The sequence below is a fragment of the Bidens hawaiensis genome, unplaced genomic scaffold, assembly GCF_021521415.1.
Source record: "Bidens hawaiensis isolate Kalapana, Puna unplaced genomic scaffold, B.hawaiensis_p1.1 tig00002772_1, whole genome shotgun sequence".
Classification (NCBI taxonomy): domain Eukaryota; kingdom Viridiplantae; phylum Streptophyta; class Magnoliopsida; order Asterales; family Asteraceae; genus Bidens; species Bidens hawaiensis.
Window position 1 is genome coordinate 987674 of NW_027491150.1, and position 17358 is coordinate 1005031.

Sequence of the window (17358 nt, forward strand, 5' to 3'; positions counted from 1 at the left end):
ACTTGTTGATGCCAAAATTTCTAACCCGTTACCAGGATCATTTTGACCTGTTTGACCCGTTAATAACAAAATAACTTTCTTGTTTCTAGGTTAACTTTTACTCGTTAATATAATTCTTTTCACCTTCTCTTGAAAAGCACGGTTTCAACACAAAGTCCGTTAATAATAGGATTAATAAACAATTCTTTTTGTCTAATCTAGAGGACATTAAATTATATATACGCTTTGTGACATCATTCTCAGGATTCTTGTATGGTACTGTCATTGAAAATTATAAAAAAGAAAATTGCTTTAGGTTTTAAATATGCGAATACACTCCGAACGTATAATTTACAAGTTACAACACACTAAATTTAGTTTACCTCTATCACTCTATGAAGTCATTCCCATGAATCATGGTATATATGCTCTAACTGTGATTGAAAAATACAAAATAAAACAGGGATGGTAGTATTAGATCTTAAGGAGTTGGGTAAATAAAGTTGTTTACAAACATATTAGATTACTTATCACAATTCCAACAACCGTTGAATTGGAAGAACCTAGCGAAGCATAAGTAATTATGACGTAATTATATAACTACTTTACTTGTATATATAATTACTCTACTTGATTCTCACGTTTAACACGTTAATTTCATTTGTACGTTAACTTTCCCCTTTAATCCTAAATATCCGTGGTACACCAACTATTTGTTGTATCAAAACACAATAAGTAGATAGAAGCTGAAAGCTAGCAGGTTTTGTATAATTAATCTTTAAGAAGCTCAAACACATTGGCTATATTAGTGACTTTAGAATTAACGGTAAGTATCAGTAACCTTCATTCGGCACCCTCACCCTCCCTATGGATGCATCGGATTGGGTCGTCGGAGATGTGGAGAATGGTGTCCCCCCTTTGTCGTTACTGGGGAAAGGAAATCTACGATTTGTTTTGAATGTTTAGTATTTTATTTTTTGTGTTTCGTGCCGGTACTGTATATGTAATATATATATATGTTATTTTGTATATTAGTTATACGAGTGTCGCTACTGTTTACTGCGTTGATAGATTTTAATTTTTAAACTTAGTGTCGTTATCATAATGAACTTAACTTATACCAACCGAATGCACGTTAATGCAAATCCACAACGCGGTGGTACACAACTAGTTAACCATCAATATCTATATAACTGTTAATTAATTAAAATATCTATTTTTATTTGTAAAGGTATATACTTATGCATGTGTTACGCCTGGTGAGTGATAAAAGATGAGTTGTGTTACATAGGCATCACATGATGGATGGAGTAAAGATTCATGATATCGGACGCCACATAATGAGTGGTGAAAGATGCCATCCATCAATTTCCTCCTAGAACCACCACAGCTGAACGTCGTCGTAACAAACTTTTACTTATGTTATTTCGCTTCAACTACACCATATGTAATATTGTAATAACTAAGGGTCAAGCCATACGCAGGGGCGGACCTACATAGTAGCCGTCGGGGTCCCGGGACACCAATGTTTTTTAAAATTTATTTAGAAGCGATATAGAAAATTTTTGAAGGACCCCATATAAATTAACACTTGGACCCCATATCAATATTACCATTCTAGTCTGGTGGAAACCCCCTTCCAATACCACACGAATGACCCGAGTTCGAGCCTTGCTCTTTCCCGTTTTTTTATGTATTTCGTTTTTTAAAAATTTACTTTATATTAGTTTTAGTTTTGACTTTTGGCCCATGGGTTTTAACATATCCCAACCCAACTCATCAGACGTAACACCCTCCACACACATCTCAACCCCACTGCTTATCCCTAACTCACGCCTCTCTCAGTTTTTCCGGCCAGCCTCCGCCCATCTCCGCCCATATCCGCCAGCCTCCGCCTCACTCCAGCCACCGTTCACCCCTCTTTGGTCTTATAAGTCTTTGTTTCCTCTGATTTTGTCTCAAACTAAAGGTAATTTTAGGGCTAATTAGTTGATTGATTTTATATATAATTATACATTTATACTCATGTTGGTTATTGTATGTTGTATATTGTTGTTAGATTGTGACTTAGTTTTCTTAAAAACTTGAACTTTAGGGTTAATTATGCAAGAATCATTGAAAAGAAAGTTTGAGCCCTCGTCTTCTTCAAGTAATACATCTAAGAAAATTGATTTGGAAGACCTTCCATCAGATTACGTTCATGTTTTTCGGGTATGAATTAAAAGTGTATGTTTCATCTAGTTTCTAATTTAGATTCTTTCTACTTACTCGTTTCCAATGACACCATAGTTCCGTGTTTTATTATGTTCCTCGCCTCGACCCGACCCGAATAACGACCGACCCAAAAAATTTTGTAAACCGAAAAATTGGGACCCCATCGACAAAAAATCCTGGGTCCGCCACTGGCCATACGGAAAATGAGCATGTTGATAACCTATTAATGAAAAGTTTGATGGACCGGAGTTCTGCCCCTTAGACGAGTCGATGAATGCCTACAACAGATAGGAATTCAAGCAGCGGAGTAAACACAAGGAGCTCAATATGCATTTGTCCATTGTTCTATAATGTTGTTTGCTAATTTTTATGTATGCGTGGAACGTGTTATTATCACAATGTTGTTTTTAAGATGTTTATGAATTTCAATTCTTTTCCCTTTCTTGTTCTTTCCCTCTTTCCTTTCTTTTATTTTCAATTCTTTCCAATTTTTCTTTACTTTTCTTCTTTGTTTTTCCCATTAATCTTTCCTTTCCCTCCTTTAATGAATCTTGGAACTGACACCACCGAGTTAAGTTATTTAACATCAGCCCATCTAAATTATTATTAAAAAAAGTCAATTCATATAGAACAAGTTTAACTTAACGAGTTAAATCAAACAACACTCTTTTATTAAATTGGTTTGATATGATGACTCAATTTTAATTATTTTTTGTCGTACTTTGCCTCGTGTCAGAAATTATCAACCCTAGCCTCAACAACATTTATGGTAACACGTGAGATTTATCCATGGTGTCATAAGCTCCACCTTAGCACAAATAGTCCGTAGTGAGATTTGTCTTACAATCATAAACTATATAAGTGACTATGTCTCTTTTATAAATGTGTAACATTCTTTATAATCAAGTATCTATTATTTGGAACTCGTCTAAAAGTAAAGATAAAACTATCTATATTTAGAAATCGCTGATAGATTAAAGTAAACTTTAAAATGAACTTATGAGCTTTTAAGTCATGTATTAAAGTCTCAAACACCTTTGAGTGACCTAAACAAAGACTAAATAGCAATTTGTAATACATAGATATCTAACGCCAAAGTTTCATTTTGAGCTATCCTATTAAACGTTACCCGACTAATGATTGTGATTAAATAAAAGTTTTAGTAAGTTATAGTAAAGTACTACGATCTAGAATGAAAAGAGATTTTGATTAAATACGCTATTGATTGATATTAAACTATATACATAATGTATAATAATGTATAATGTAGAAGGTTTACAACTTATGAGTTATGCCTATGTAATTTGTCAAATGTTTAAAGTTAAAGCCCATTCCAGTGCCAAAGCCCATTTCACATCTGGTTTTAAAAAAAATAATCCACAGGACCACAACCATTATAAAGCCCAAACTTTTGTGTGAGCCCAATTTTTTACTTCCCAGATTTAATTATGGTGTTGTGGAGGTATACGATTGGCCCAAATTAAGTCTTGAATCCTCTACATTAGAGGTGCACAAAAAACCCGAACTCGGAACCGGACCCGAAATAAATACCCGGAACCGGTTTTTCTAATACCCGGGATTTTTATACCCGAACTCGTACACGACCCGTAGGGTACGGATAGGGTATGCATTTTGGCACTAAAACACGAACCGAACCGAACCCGATTTGTACCCGGTAATACCCGAAAACCCGATTTGTACCCGGTAATACCCGAACCCGAAACCGGGGTTTTCCAATACCCGAAACCGGGTATTTCAAATACCCGATGTATACCCAAAAAATACCTTAAACATACCCGAATAATACCCCTAAAAAGTGTAAACTTTTAAAAAATCCAATCTATACCAAAAAAATACCGGAAAAAAACCTGTAAATAGGGTTTTTTCAATACCCGATAATAGGGTATTCAAATACCCGGTTTTAGAATACCCGGTGTTATACCCGACCCCAACCCGATGCATAGGGTATGGTTTTTAGAGATAATACCCTACCCGAACCCGACCCGATTACTACGAATACCCGATCATACCTGTACCCGGTCATACCCGAACCCAGTTCTATACCCGAACCCGGGTATTTAAAAACCCCGATTTGTGCACCTCTACTCTACATAGTCCAGAGGTGTACAAACCAGGGATTTTCAGTAAATGGAACGGGTAGAAACTAGTTATGGGTATAGTCAACAAAAGTCAAAATCGGGTCATGTAGGACCCGGTTCTGGGTTAGTCGAGTATTTGACCGGCTATTCTGGGTTTTTTCGAGTTGCAGGTAGGGTCGGTCCGGGTTTTGACCGGAGGTGGAACCGGTTCCGTCGGGTCTGATTCCGGGTACGGCTCCATGGAGAAACCCAATATCATGTCATACCCACCTGTTTCCGGATAGAAATCGGCTCTAGGTCAGGTACACCGGGTCGTGTCCGAAACCGGATATATTGTGTACCTCTAACATAGCCTTACGAGTAACGCCTGTGGGCTTTCTCACAATAGACTTTTCCACGACCCATTCACATAACCCGGTGTGGTGCTATTGTCAATATTGTGGTTGAGCCCCTCTCATGCTTACATATCAATTACACATAGCCTAAAGTTGATGCGCAAACTTTATTAACGTATTTCATGAACTTGGTCCAACTTTTAAACGTATAACTTAACCAAAAAATATTCTATTTGTTTATCTTCAAAAGAATTACATAGTAATAGTTTCCATTGATTAAAACAATATTGTTTATCTTAAATTTGAACTCATTTTCAAATTTTAGATTATATAGTACATCAGTAATCTGTGATATTCAGTTCAATTCTGATGGCTTCCAGGTTTCTACCATAAGTGAACAATCGGGCAGGTGAGGTTTCCCCATAATTGAATATAATTTTGAGGTATTTAAGAGCTCCGTACGACTAAGGTGGACCAGCTAACGGTGGTAGTTTGTTGGCCGATAAAAAAATACATTAAATAATATAAACAATGTTTATTGAACACAAATACCGAACCAACATTTAATAAAGTAATTAAGTCTGGAAAAAAGTATCTTAAATGGTCCCACTTAAAAAACTGGTCCAGAAACAGAGTAAATAAACTTGAATCCCATACTTACTGGATGTCACAGGTAACGAACTCCATGTGGATGGATATAAAGCTTCTTTATTATGATTTATAGACTATAGAATATCAACAACTTTATAACACCTTTTTAAACTACTCATGAAGCATGAGGGGCTTTTAAAACTTATATCTTCTATTAAGAATCTAATATGCTGATTTTAGTCATTGTTAGGAGATAGGAGGCCTCCATTTAACTGATCATTGATTTTTTACCTTTAAAAATAATATGATACAGGAACATGTTCGTTTCATAACCAATAATATAATAAGATTATTGCATATATACGTTGTGCAAATAAGATAATCTTAACATAAGAGAGATAAATATTTATTTTTGGTCCTTGTTAGGAGATATGAGGTCTTCACTTAACCGATCATTCCTTTTTTTACCTTTTCAAATAAAATAAAACAGGAACATGTTCATTTCATAACCAATAATATGATAAGATTATTACATACGTTGTGCACATAATATAATCATAAGTAGTAAGGGAGATAAATATACAAGTGGCTACATAGACATTGTTTAAATCACATTCAAAAATGTATAGTACGTTATGCTCGTGGTTCTTTACTTATTATTGATTTTGAAAAAAATTGTTCCATCTTTCAATGTTAACGTGTTATTAACTTCGAAAAATTGTTCATCTATGCTATAATGTTATAAGACATTCAATAAATTTATATTTTGTCCCTAGGTTACAAAAAGTTAGCATTAGTTGAATTGGCTCGAGCTCAGTTCATTTTGACTTAAGAGAACTCGAGCTCAACTCATTTCAAGCTCTTTTTCTAAAGTTAGCCGGGAAATGTGAAATTAATAGATGGAAATCCAAAACAGATATAACTAAAAGATATAAAGGCTCAACGAGCTTAAAAGAGCTTCTCATATAAACTTAAGTTCACGCTCGATAACGAAACGAGATTTATATAAGCCACGAGCTTGGTAAAACTCGACCCGTTTACACCCCTGTTTTTAGCTTAATTATAAAAAGTTAAAAGCATTCCAAGTGTAAGGTTCTAAAATTGACTTTTGAAGATCGTACATACTTAATTGCATAAAGTACAAGTCACTAAAGCAAGGAATACAAGACTAGGTGGGTGGAGCACTAGACTAGACTACCCCGCGTGCATCTAAATATGGACCCACTAAAATAATATTAAAAAAAACTAAAAACTAAAAAACAATAACCAACCAATGAAAAACATCCACGTGTCAAAGCCCTACAAAGTATCGTAAAGCCATCCCGAATAAGACGCATGGCAGACTTCGTTGCCGTATGCTTCGCAGGCCCACCGTAAGCCCGGCCCCACTTTAACGCGCATAAAATCAACTGTTTTTAAAACCCACTGGCCCACTTTCCACCATCTGTGGTCCTTTACTGGGCCCCTCGGCCCCACTAACATAGCCCCCACCACATTTACCGTAGACCCCAATGCCTGCCCACCTTGTAGACCCCACTCCTCACTCACGTGCTCACACATGATAAACAAAATTAAAAAATATTATCATTAATAATAATAATATTATTATTATGAAGAAGAAACTGCATATTGAAGAAGATAAACATGACTTGTTGAAAACTAGTTGTTAAGGTGTTGGACTATTTGTGTGAATGAAATGAAACTCTTTGCTCTTGCTCACTAGTTGAGTTTCAGTGGTGGAAGTGGAGCTGGGAGTAGGTGTGACATTCGTCATTTTCGGTTTATTTTCTCCGGTGGCGAGGAATGAAATCGGTGTTGCGGATAAGTTTACGAATGGCGTTGCGGGTGGTTGGAACGCCCAAAACGCCGTCGTTCCGTTAACCGGTATCGCCCATACCGGTACGAAAGATTGAGGGTGTGTGGTGGTGGTGGTTGTGATAGGAGCGAATACGGTTGCGGTAGCGGTGGTGACGGTGGATGGTGTATTTAATTTTTCGGTTTCTGTTCCGGTTCGGTTTATGTCGAAATCGGATGGGAGTTTTCTTTTGTTATTGGTATTGGTGGTGGCGGTGGCGGTGGTGGAGGTGGTGGGGATTTTTAGAGTGCCGTTTACTGTCGTGGCGATTGCGGGGATGGTACCGGTACCGGTGGCGGCAATTATGGACGGTTCGGCTCGTTGTAGAAGCCACTGGATTGTTTCGCCGTCGGACTTGTGTCCGAGCTCTCTGGTGAGCTGGAATACCCGCGCGGCGCAGATCGCGGGCATTCGGATCCTTCTTCCCCGACCCTCCACTTTTGTGTGGCGGTCCTTCATGGAGGACCGTTTGGAAGACTGCGCTGGCTGTAGCATAGTAGGGAGGGGTGGGGAAGAAGGATGAGGTGGCAACAACTGTTGTTGTTGCTGCTCATCTTCCAATAAAGTTTCTTTCTTTAGTTGGATTAAAGGAAGTGATGGTGACGGCGGCGAGGATGTCATGGTGGTAAAGAACTGGAGATGGGATTGTAAAGATGAATGAAAAAGTTTTGGTTTTTGGTTTGGTTTCGATTCTCTGAATTCAAGAAAGAAAGAGAGGATGTGGGATTGGGTAAATGATGGTGAATGGGTGAATATTGGGGCCCAAGAATTGGACCACCATACAAATAACAAGGCCATTCTTTAATAATGTGGGGACAAATGGTACCAAAGGTGTTTGATCAAATGCCCAACCCAAAATATTATTACATCATTAACAACGAGTGTTACAATGTGTTGTAATTTATAAAGTTGAGCATGCTATCTAGAAGACTAGAACTCTTTGGATGTTTATCACCTATGATAAAAGTCTTTGTTATAAAAAAAATATAACTTTCCTTTAATGCTATAATTTGTTATACTAAGGGTGTAACCGAGCCGAATTTGACTCGTATTGACTTACGACTGTTCGAGCTTAAGATCCGTGAGTTGATTTCAATGGTGTAGCCTGAAATATATTCCTACGGGTTTGAAAATTTTCGAGGGACAGACAAACGACTGTTTATCACTTAGATTTGGATTTTCTACGCGTTCGATGTTGAAATTTCTACGGGTTCGATGTCAAAATACACTAATATATAATACTAAAACAAAATGTTGTACGGGTTCGGCCGAACTCGTTCCCTTAAAGCTACCTACGCCCCTGGTTGATTTTCAAGCTTGGAATCAGCTCGGTTGTTATTTATTAGTTAAATTACATATGTTTTTAATTATTTTTTTATATATTTTGAGGGGAAAAAAACCCTTAAATAAGACTAGGCTTGGCTCGAACTTGTTTAGTACTTAAACGAGCCTAAGTTTAGCTTAAGTTCAACTGTGTAGTGTGAAATTAATTCATAGAAGTTTATAAGATGCAAAATTAAAACACACAAGACTCAAAGTTCCAAGAGCCTAAACGAGTTTTCTATACGCCACTCGAGCTCGGACTTGATTTTCAAGCTTGGAATCAGCTCGGTTGTTATTTATTATCTAATACTATCTTCTGTCTATTTCGGTGTTAATATGTTTTATACCCAAGAGTGTCTTTGTTATTATACGTAAATATTCTCTATTGTAACCTAATGGTATCTAAAGAGGCTACCTCAGAGTTAGCCTGGTGAAGCCAAGAAGCATTAGCAAGACAGGCAGACACAAGAAGCGAGGCCCAGTCCAGGATATCAAGTGCACACCAAGACAAAGACTGAAGTCAACAAGGGACTAATCGCTATGGGGCTGACACCCGACATAGCTGAAGCTTACGTATTCCTGGAGCAAAGGACATACCTAGCGGACAAAAGCGAGCCTCCTGTGAAAGTCAGAGGGATGGGAAATAACCGCCGGATAATAGACTAGAGCCTAGGGTAACGGTCCCAGGAAAAGATTCCTCTGGGACCCTATATATGTAACACACTCTTTTTGTAATAGGCTCATGTTCACTAAATTTAACAGAATACCTTCCATTCACCGGTAAACGATCACCTACGACTAAGACGACCACTTTGACCTAACACACGCGCACATTCAATCCTTACAATTCATTCGAGGTCTCAACAGTATCATTTATAAGCCTAAATGTTAGTTCACTAACTTCTTTACACAAGCGTTTTATTGTTCCATAGTTTTACTCCTAAAAACCCTAGTGTCATCGTCACTTGTTGTGCACCGGAAACCCCAAGTATCTGTGGATTGTCATCGTTGTTTTTCGTAGGCTTGAAATGTGGTGCATAAAAGGCAAGTTTACATAAACTATGGTAATTAAGGTATCAACATGTTGTTAGTATTACAAAGTTCATTTGAATATGAAAACTAAAACCAAAGATATCGTTGATTCATGACAAACTATGCTAATGCTAGATTAAATTACGTATAGATAAACTAAGTACTAACCTACACACAAAACTAAAACAAAAGAACGATATTAGAAAACGTGCAGTCAGTTTCGGTTTCAGGTTTGATTACTTCGTTGGAAAATCTTATATGTGATAAAATAAAAGTGTTTTGATTGGCTTATAGACATAGAAAATATTGATTCCACAATCCACATTAATCTTAAGGTGATATATACCCAACTCCACCAACATGACATCCACAACCCATCTTGAGTCTCGTTATGTGGGATTACATAATTGGGAAATTAACAACAAACCATCATGAATCATTAAGTCACAACAAACGACAATAACGCGAAATGTGCTCTACTTATAAAGGCTCTCTATGGTGGAATGACACCAACGGGAAGTTCGTTACAAACCGAATAATCAATAACATAAACACTATCACACCACATTCACTAGTTCTTGAATACGATCCTTCAAACATTTAAACACAAGCTCATCATTTATAAAAGGGTACTTGTAATTTCACATAAACATTTGACAAATTACATGGACATAATTTGTACACCTTCTACATTATCTAAATAAATTATTATCAATCAGTAGCATAAACCATAGTACAACTGCAACACGATGATGTCTCTTTATAAACTACCCCTTATGAAACATCACGTTCTCTCGCCTCTCCTAGGGACCACGCACCTTTCTCTCTCCCCCTCTCGGACGGTCCATGGACCAAAGTCTATTCTATGTATCTAGTCTGTAGCCCCAAAAAAAATTTCATTGTAGATGGTAGTGGTTTACTATACCTTACTAAAATTCTTACTTAATCAAAGTTATTAGTCGGATTACATTTAATAGGATAGTTCAAAATGGGACTTTGGCTTAAGTTAGTTATCTTTTTTATTGCAAATTGCTATTTAGTCATTGTTTTAGTCAAAGGTATTCGAAAATTTTAAAACATTACTTAAAAGCTCATAAAGTCATAAGTTTACTTTAACTATTAGCGAGTTCAAATTAATACATATGATAGATATTTTAAGCTTTAATTTAGTTGACGAGTTCCAAATAATAGATACGTGATTACAAAGAATCTCACGCCTTTATAAGAAGGTCAGGGTCACTTGTATAGTTTATGATTGTAAGACAAAACTCATCGCGAACTATTTGTGCTAAGGTGGTGTAGTTTATGATATCCTAGACAAATGGGGGGGGGGGGGGGGTTGAACAGGTTGTGTTAGTCGGTTGGTGGGCCTAACCCGAACACGACCCATACTCAAAACTCGTGAGAGACACATGAACGCCGCCACACGTCCTTTGCAAGTTCGATCAACATGTTAAAAAACGTTACCTGGAGTAGCAATGATAAAAGTCTATGTTTTGGACAAAAATCTGTCAAGGATCACATATCCAAATCTGTTAAGTGAGGTAAGGTGCTAACTCGGTAAAAGCAAGTGTATGATTGTAATATAGGTGAACACAATAATTTGATCACGAGGGAAAAAGCCCTTAATCACGATAGTCTTACTTTGGTCAAAACTTATCGAGGTAATCGTTGGTAAAATAACCCCGGTCAAGGATTAATAAGATAATCTTTGGTCGGATTACTTTAGTCAATGATCAACAAGGTAACCTTTGGTCGGTGAGTATATGATTATCGTGGTCTCCGGCACAAAAAACCCCGGACGGTGAAAACTATCACCGTCAAGTTTATTAATGGTAAAAATCAGTTACAAGTGTTGTGGAGATTAGATCGATCTTACAAGAATTGCTAATGTGTACAGAGAGTGTTTGGTTCTGCTCTGAGTGTGTGTGTATACAGTGACGAATGAACCTCCTAATCGATCATAATCTCAGTATATAAAGAAAATAATTAATAACTAACTAACAAACATGTCCTAAAAATCCGCAAATCCTCCACTATCCACTCCATATCTTTGACCACATGCATAAAGGAGTCTTGAAGCGAAAGTTTAGGCAGACTTGGTCCTTGGAGCCGTTAATGTTGATAAATATCAACATTCATATGAGAAACAACCGTTAACAGCATCAAATACCGAGGATCCATGATCCTGACATAGCTCTGGAACTCTTCAGAAGGATAATTGATTCAAACATGTCTTCAAGAATAACATATCTTCAGTACTCAGTTATTTGTGACACAACAAGAAGTCCTATAAATCCGCCACTTCTCCCACTAAACGTGTTACAACCATTTGACCACGTGTTTGACAAGTCCAATAGCGAGATATCCGGTGGAATAAGTCTTGGCGCCGTTATACTTAATAAATAACAACCTACACACAAGAAACAATTGTTAATAATACCAAGTACTGAGTACCACTGATCCTGACAGGATCTGTCTAAGGATAACTGATCCAAGAACATATGTCAGGATAACGTATCCACAGTGTTAAATTTCCGTGCCCTAACAGTCTAGTCAACAAACACCAAAGGTTACTTGCTTCATAGACTTATTATACCCAACTTTTTTGCTTATTATTTGGAGATGTTAACCTGCATGTTGTTTGTGCAACATGCATTACTTGTTGCACTCCATGCATTGTAACTTGTAGGCCTGAATTAGTCTATACATCTTGTACTTTGTGCACTATAACCGCATGTAGAACAAAAAGAAGGTGGTAATTCCACACCAAGGTTGTGTGTTGTTTGGTTCGGTTATTAGCTTCAACCGAATTAATCAATCGGTTTTCGGTTAGTTTGTCGGTTTTCGGTTTAATAATCAAAATTAAACTTGGGCTAAAACTTATGCTTAAGCTAGAAATATATGAAATGTGAGTGGCTTGGTTCGGTTTAGGTTAACCGAGGGTACAAAATAACGATAACTGATTTTTGGTTAATTCAGTTAGTTTTGGTTCCGTTTCATTAGTTTCAGTTAACGGTACGATTATTGCTCATCCTATTCCACACTAATTGTCTATGGGAACATTCTATTAATAACAGGGCTTGGGCTAGAAGTAAGACTAGCCGAAGCCCGAAGAAAAACCTAAAAAAAAAGATGTGAGGAAATAGGCCCAACATTCATGATCCAGCCCACATTAATAGAAAGATTAAAATCCACAACTATCTTAAATAATATTTTGAATTTGTGATTTTGACACATTATTTCTAAGCATACACAAAGATTAACAAACACAACTAGAAAACAATGGACACATGTATGTGAAACCCGATCACCTGTAGGTATTCAATGACTCGTCTAAGGGGCGGAGTCCGGGCTCCGTTGACTCTCCAACCAATCAAAACTTTTCGTTATTAATTTATCAACAAACTATCTTTCGTATGGTTTGACCCTTCAAATCACTACATGTGGTGTGATTCCGGTGACATAGTTCAATTGTGGTGGTTCTGCTTCTAATTTTGTCACTTAGGCCTATACAACTCGCATAGGCCTATACAAGTGGTATAGATGACTAGTATGAGTGTCTATATGACAAGTATAGGCTTATACGATGCATGATTTTTACTAGTCAACATCTCTTGACACACTTTGCCAGTTTGCCATCTACACGACCCATATAAGCCAATACAAGTTGTATAGTAGCACTGTTAAAAAAAACCGAAAACCGAATTACTAATTACTAAAATATACAGATAAAAAATTTGGTGCTGCAAAATCCCCGATTAGGGCACGTTGCGGCACCTTATTTGTGCAACGTATTTTTTTTAGTTCCAGTCCATAACAAATATAACGAAAACCGACTGAATTTCAATTTTGCTTTTGTTTTGTTGTAATTCCAGTATTGTAACGAACATGACGAAAACCAACCAAATTCGCGTAGACTCGTCTCATTTTGTTATGGTTCCAAACCGTAACGAACGTTATGAAACCCGACCGATTGCCAAACTTTTTTTTTGTTTTAGCTCCGGTACGATAACGCACGTGACGAAAACCAACCAAATTCGCCTAAACTCACCGCGTTTTGTTATAGTTTCACTACCGTAACGAACGTTCCGGAACCCGACGAATGCCTATATTTTTTTTGTTTTAGTTCCGGTACCATAACAAACATGACACAAACTAGCTGAATTTACCTAGACTGGCCACCTCAACACCGTCCTGGTTCTACAAACGCTCCAATTTTACTAGCCGACGTCACCCCATTGGTCCACCTCATTTTTTATAAATTTTTGTTATAACGCACGTAACTGAAACCGGCTAAATCAGCGTCAACGTACCGCTCCAATGCTTGCATTTTACCTTCGTCCGGGTTTTATACACATTCTTCCAATATTCCCCCCTTTCTTCTTAGCTTGCAGTTGCAGCAGCAAACACCTTTCCCATCTAAAATGAACCAATAACTCCAACCTAATAATCATCACAATAACAATGGTAATAATAATAATAATAATAATAAGATCAACATTCACTCTCAAACAATCCACACATTCACTCACCACCACCTTCAAATCTTTATCATCATCACTTCTCAATTCCCCTGTTTCATCATCATCACCAATTGAACCCAATTTCACCTCAAATTTACTCACCCTCATATCATCACCCAATTGGCGCCAAAACCCACTTCTCAAAACCCTAATCCCATCAATTTCACTAACCCAATTCACTTCTTTCTTCACCAAGAACCCTAATTTGAACCCACACAAGATTCTTGAAATTCTTGAATTTTTCAATTTTTTATCAAAAAAACCCAATCTTAAACCCAGTGTTGAGTCCTATGCTTCATTGGTAACAATCTTGGTCAAGAATCGGCTTCTGGGTGTCGCCGAAAAGACCCGTATTTCGATGATCAAAGCGTGCGAAACAGAGGATGATGCAAGGTTTGTTTTAGGGGTTTTGAGGAAAATGAATTGTGGTAATAATGATGATGGTTATAAAGATGTTAAATTTAAGCTTAGTGTTAGATGTTATAATACATTGTTAATGTGTTTGTCGAGGTTTTCGATGGTTGATGATATGAAATGTGTATTTTTCGAGATGTTGGATGATGAAATTATGCCGAATATTTACACGTATAATTCGATGGTGAATGGGTATTGTAAGTTAGGAAAAGTTGATGTGGCTAGTGTGTATGTGAGTAAGATTGTTCGAGCCGCGCTTAGTCCCGATACGCATACGTACACGTCGTTGATTTTAGGTCATTGTAGGAATAAAGATGTTGATAATGCGTATAAGGTGTTTGATGAAATGCCTAAGAAAGGGTGTCGGAGAAACGATGTTTCGTATACGAGTTTAATACACGGGTTTTGTGAAGACGAGCGAGTCGAAGAAGGTATAAAGTTGTTTCGTCGAATGGGTGATGGTAATTGCTCCCCGACGGTACATACGTTTACTGTTTTGATATCTGCGTTAAGTAGGTTAGGTAGAATAGAATAAGCATGGGGATTGTTTTACGAGACGAGTGAGAGAGGTTGTGAGCCGAACGCTCACACGTACACGGTTCTTATCGATGGATTGTGTAAAGATAAAAAGATGGATGAAGCGAGGAAGTTATTAGACGTAATGGAAGAAAAACGAGTCGTTGGGATCGTGGTGGCATATAATGCTTTGATCGATGGATATTGTAAGGAAGGAAAGATGGATGATGCAGTCGAGTTTTTTGAAAAAATGGAAACGAAAGGAGTAAAACCGAATGTGCGTACTTACAACGAGTTGATCGGTGGATATTGTAAAGCCGGTCACATTCATAAAGCTATGGCTTTACTTGATAAGATGACGAAGATGAAAATATCACCGACCGTTTTGACCTACAATTTGCTAGTTAATGGATATTGTAAGCACAATGATGCCGATAACGCGTATAGGTTGATTAGTTTGATGAAAGATAACGGTGTTGTTCCCGATGAGGGGACCTACGGCGCGTTTGTACATACTTTATGTAAACGAGGGAGTGTAGAAGAAGCTCATGAATTGGTAAATTTTCTAAACGTTAAAGGCGTTAATGTGAATGAAGTTATCTATATAACTCTTATAGATGGATATTCCCAAATTGGGATAATCGATATCGGGTTGACTTTATTTAACGAAATGCTTATTAACGATTGCTTACCGAATTCTTGGACGTATAATGTGCTTATTCATGGCTTGTGTAAAGAAGATAAGATTCGAGAAGCTTCGGTTTTTATAGGGAAGATGATAAAGATAGGTTTCAAGCCGGATATTACTACATACACGGTTTTTATCGAAGGGTTATTAAAAAGATTCGATTTTGTTGATGCCCGTAAGCTTTTCTTTGAACTCGTGTCTTCTGGATTGAAACCCAATGTTTGTACGTACACCTCGTTTATTCTTGCATATTGTAGTCAAGGTATGGTCAAAGAAGCAGAAGACATGATTAATAATATGACAGAAGAAGGTGTAGAACCCGATACAGCAACATATACGGTTTTCATTGACGCGTATTTTCGTGCAGGAAGGTTAGATTCGGCTTTTGATGTTTTAAAACGTATGATGGATGCTAAACATGAACCGTCTCACCATACGTATGCTATAATAGTGAAACATCTATTAACCTTGCAACAAAAAGAAAACGTAACGTTTCAAACTTTCGATGTTAATATCGGTAACATGTGGAAGTTAATCGATTTAGAGACCGCTACGAGTCTGTTTTCAGAAATGGTCAAACGGGGATGTGGACCGAATGTCAAAACGTTTGAGGCGTTAACCGTTGGGCTATGTAACGAAAATCGGCTCGAAGAAGCGTGTAGATTGGTTCGTCATATGTTAACAATCGGGCTTTACCCGAACGAACATATATACACTTCTTTAGTAAACTGTTCGTGTTACTTGCGAATGTTTGACCAAGCGTTGACTTTACTAAATACTATGACTGAACACAGGATTTTACCTCATTTAGAGTCGTATAAGTTACTGATTTGCGGGTTATATGATGAAGGAAAACACGAAAAGGGTAAGGAGGTTTTTTGTAGTTTGATTGACGGGTATAAATACAATGCAGACGAAGTTGCGTGGAAGGTTTTTCTTGACGGGTTGTTGAAACGAGGGTTACGTGACGAGTGCTCGGAGCTTGCTGATGTCATGGAGGAAAAGGGTTGTCATTTGAATCCACATACATCTGTAACATTAAAATCTTGAATTTTAATTTTAATGTATGCATTTATCATTTTGGGATCTTCGGGTTGCATTCGACAAAAAGAAACGCAGAGCCCGTAAATGATGTGCTTGTAGAAAATTTCAGTAGTGCAGATTGGCATCTTGGAGCACATATTGTTTACAGGTAATGATTTTTGCTCTTTAAAATTGTGTATAAAGTTGTAGAAAGAGATTTAATAAATCTTGAATTTGTTTGTAGATTTTGTTCTAAATTAATTAATAAAATTGCTTTTATAAAAATTTGAAATGGACACAAATTGTTTCGATTTCGACCCTTACCAATTGAAATTAGGGGTGTAAACGAGCCGAGCCGCTCGCAAGCTACTCGAGCTCGGATCGATAAAAAGTTCGGAACAGGACAAACTTTTTCGAGCCCGAGCCGTGCCCGAGCCTAAAATAAAGCTTGTTTAGTTATCAAGCCCGAGCTCAAGCCTTGTAAGGGACGCTCGTTTAGGCACGTCAAGCCTTTTGTATTTTTAAATTTTACCTCTTTTGGACTTCTATGTATTAAGGTACATAGAAGGTACTACACGAGCTCGACTGCTCGAGCAGAACTTTGACTCGTGTAAGTTACTACACGAGCTCGAGCCGAGCTTAGGCTCATTTAAGGTTTTTCTCAAATATATAAAAATAATTAAAAACAAATATAAGTTAATTAATGAACAATAAACCAGCCGAGCCCGACTTGAAAAATCAACTCACAAGCCGAGCTCGAGCT

General features: G+C 37.3%; 1 protein-coding gene and 1 pseudogene across 1 annotated transcript; one reads left to right on the forward strand and one right to left on the reverse strand.

Annotated features, from left to right (window-relative positions):
• Positions 1-6863: 6863 nt before the first annotated feature.
• Positions 6864-7602, reverse strand: LOC143621052 (uncharacterized). The gene has a single exon (XM_077092587.1). It carries the CDS (start codon positions 7566-7568, stop codon positions 6885-6887), a length of 684 nt encoding a protein of 227 aa, XP_076948702.1. The 5' UTR covers positions 7569-7602; the 3' UTR covers positions 6864-6884.
• Positions 7603-13895: 6293 nt separating this feature from the next.
• LOC143621223 (uncharacterized) lies at positions 13896-16630 on the forward strand (annotated as a pseudogene).
• The last annotated feature ends 728 nt before the right edge of the window (positions 16631-17358 follow it).

What these genes read in the sequence shown, in the direction of transcription:
- LOC143621052 (XM_077092587.1), bottom strand. Translation starts at nt 7,568, where the DNA reads ATGCTACAGCCAGCGCAGTCTTCCAAACGGTCCTCCATGAAGGACCGC.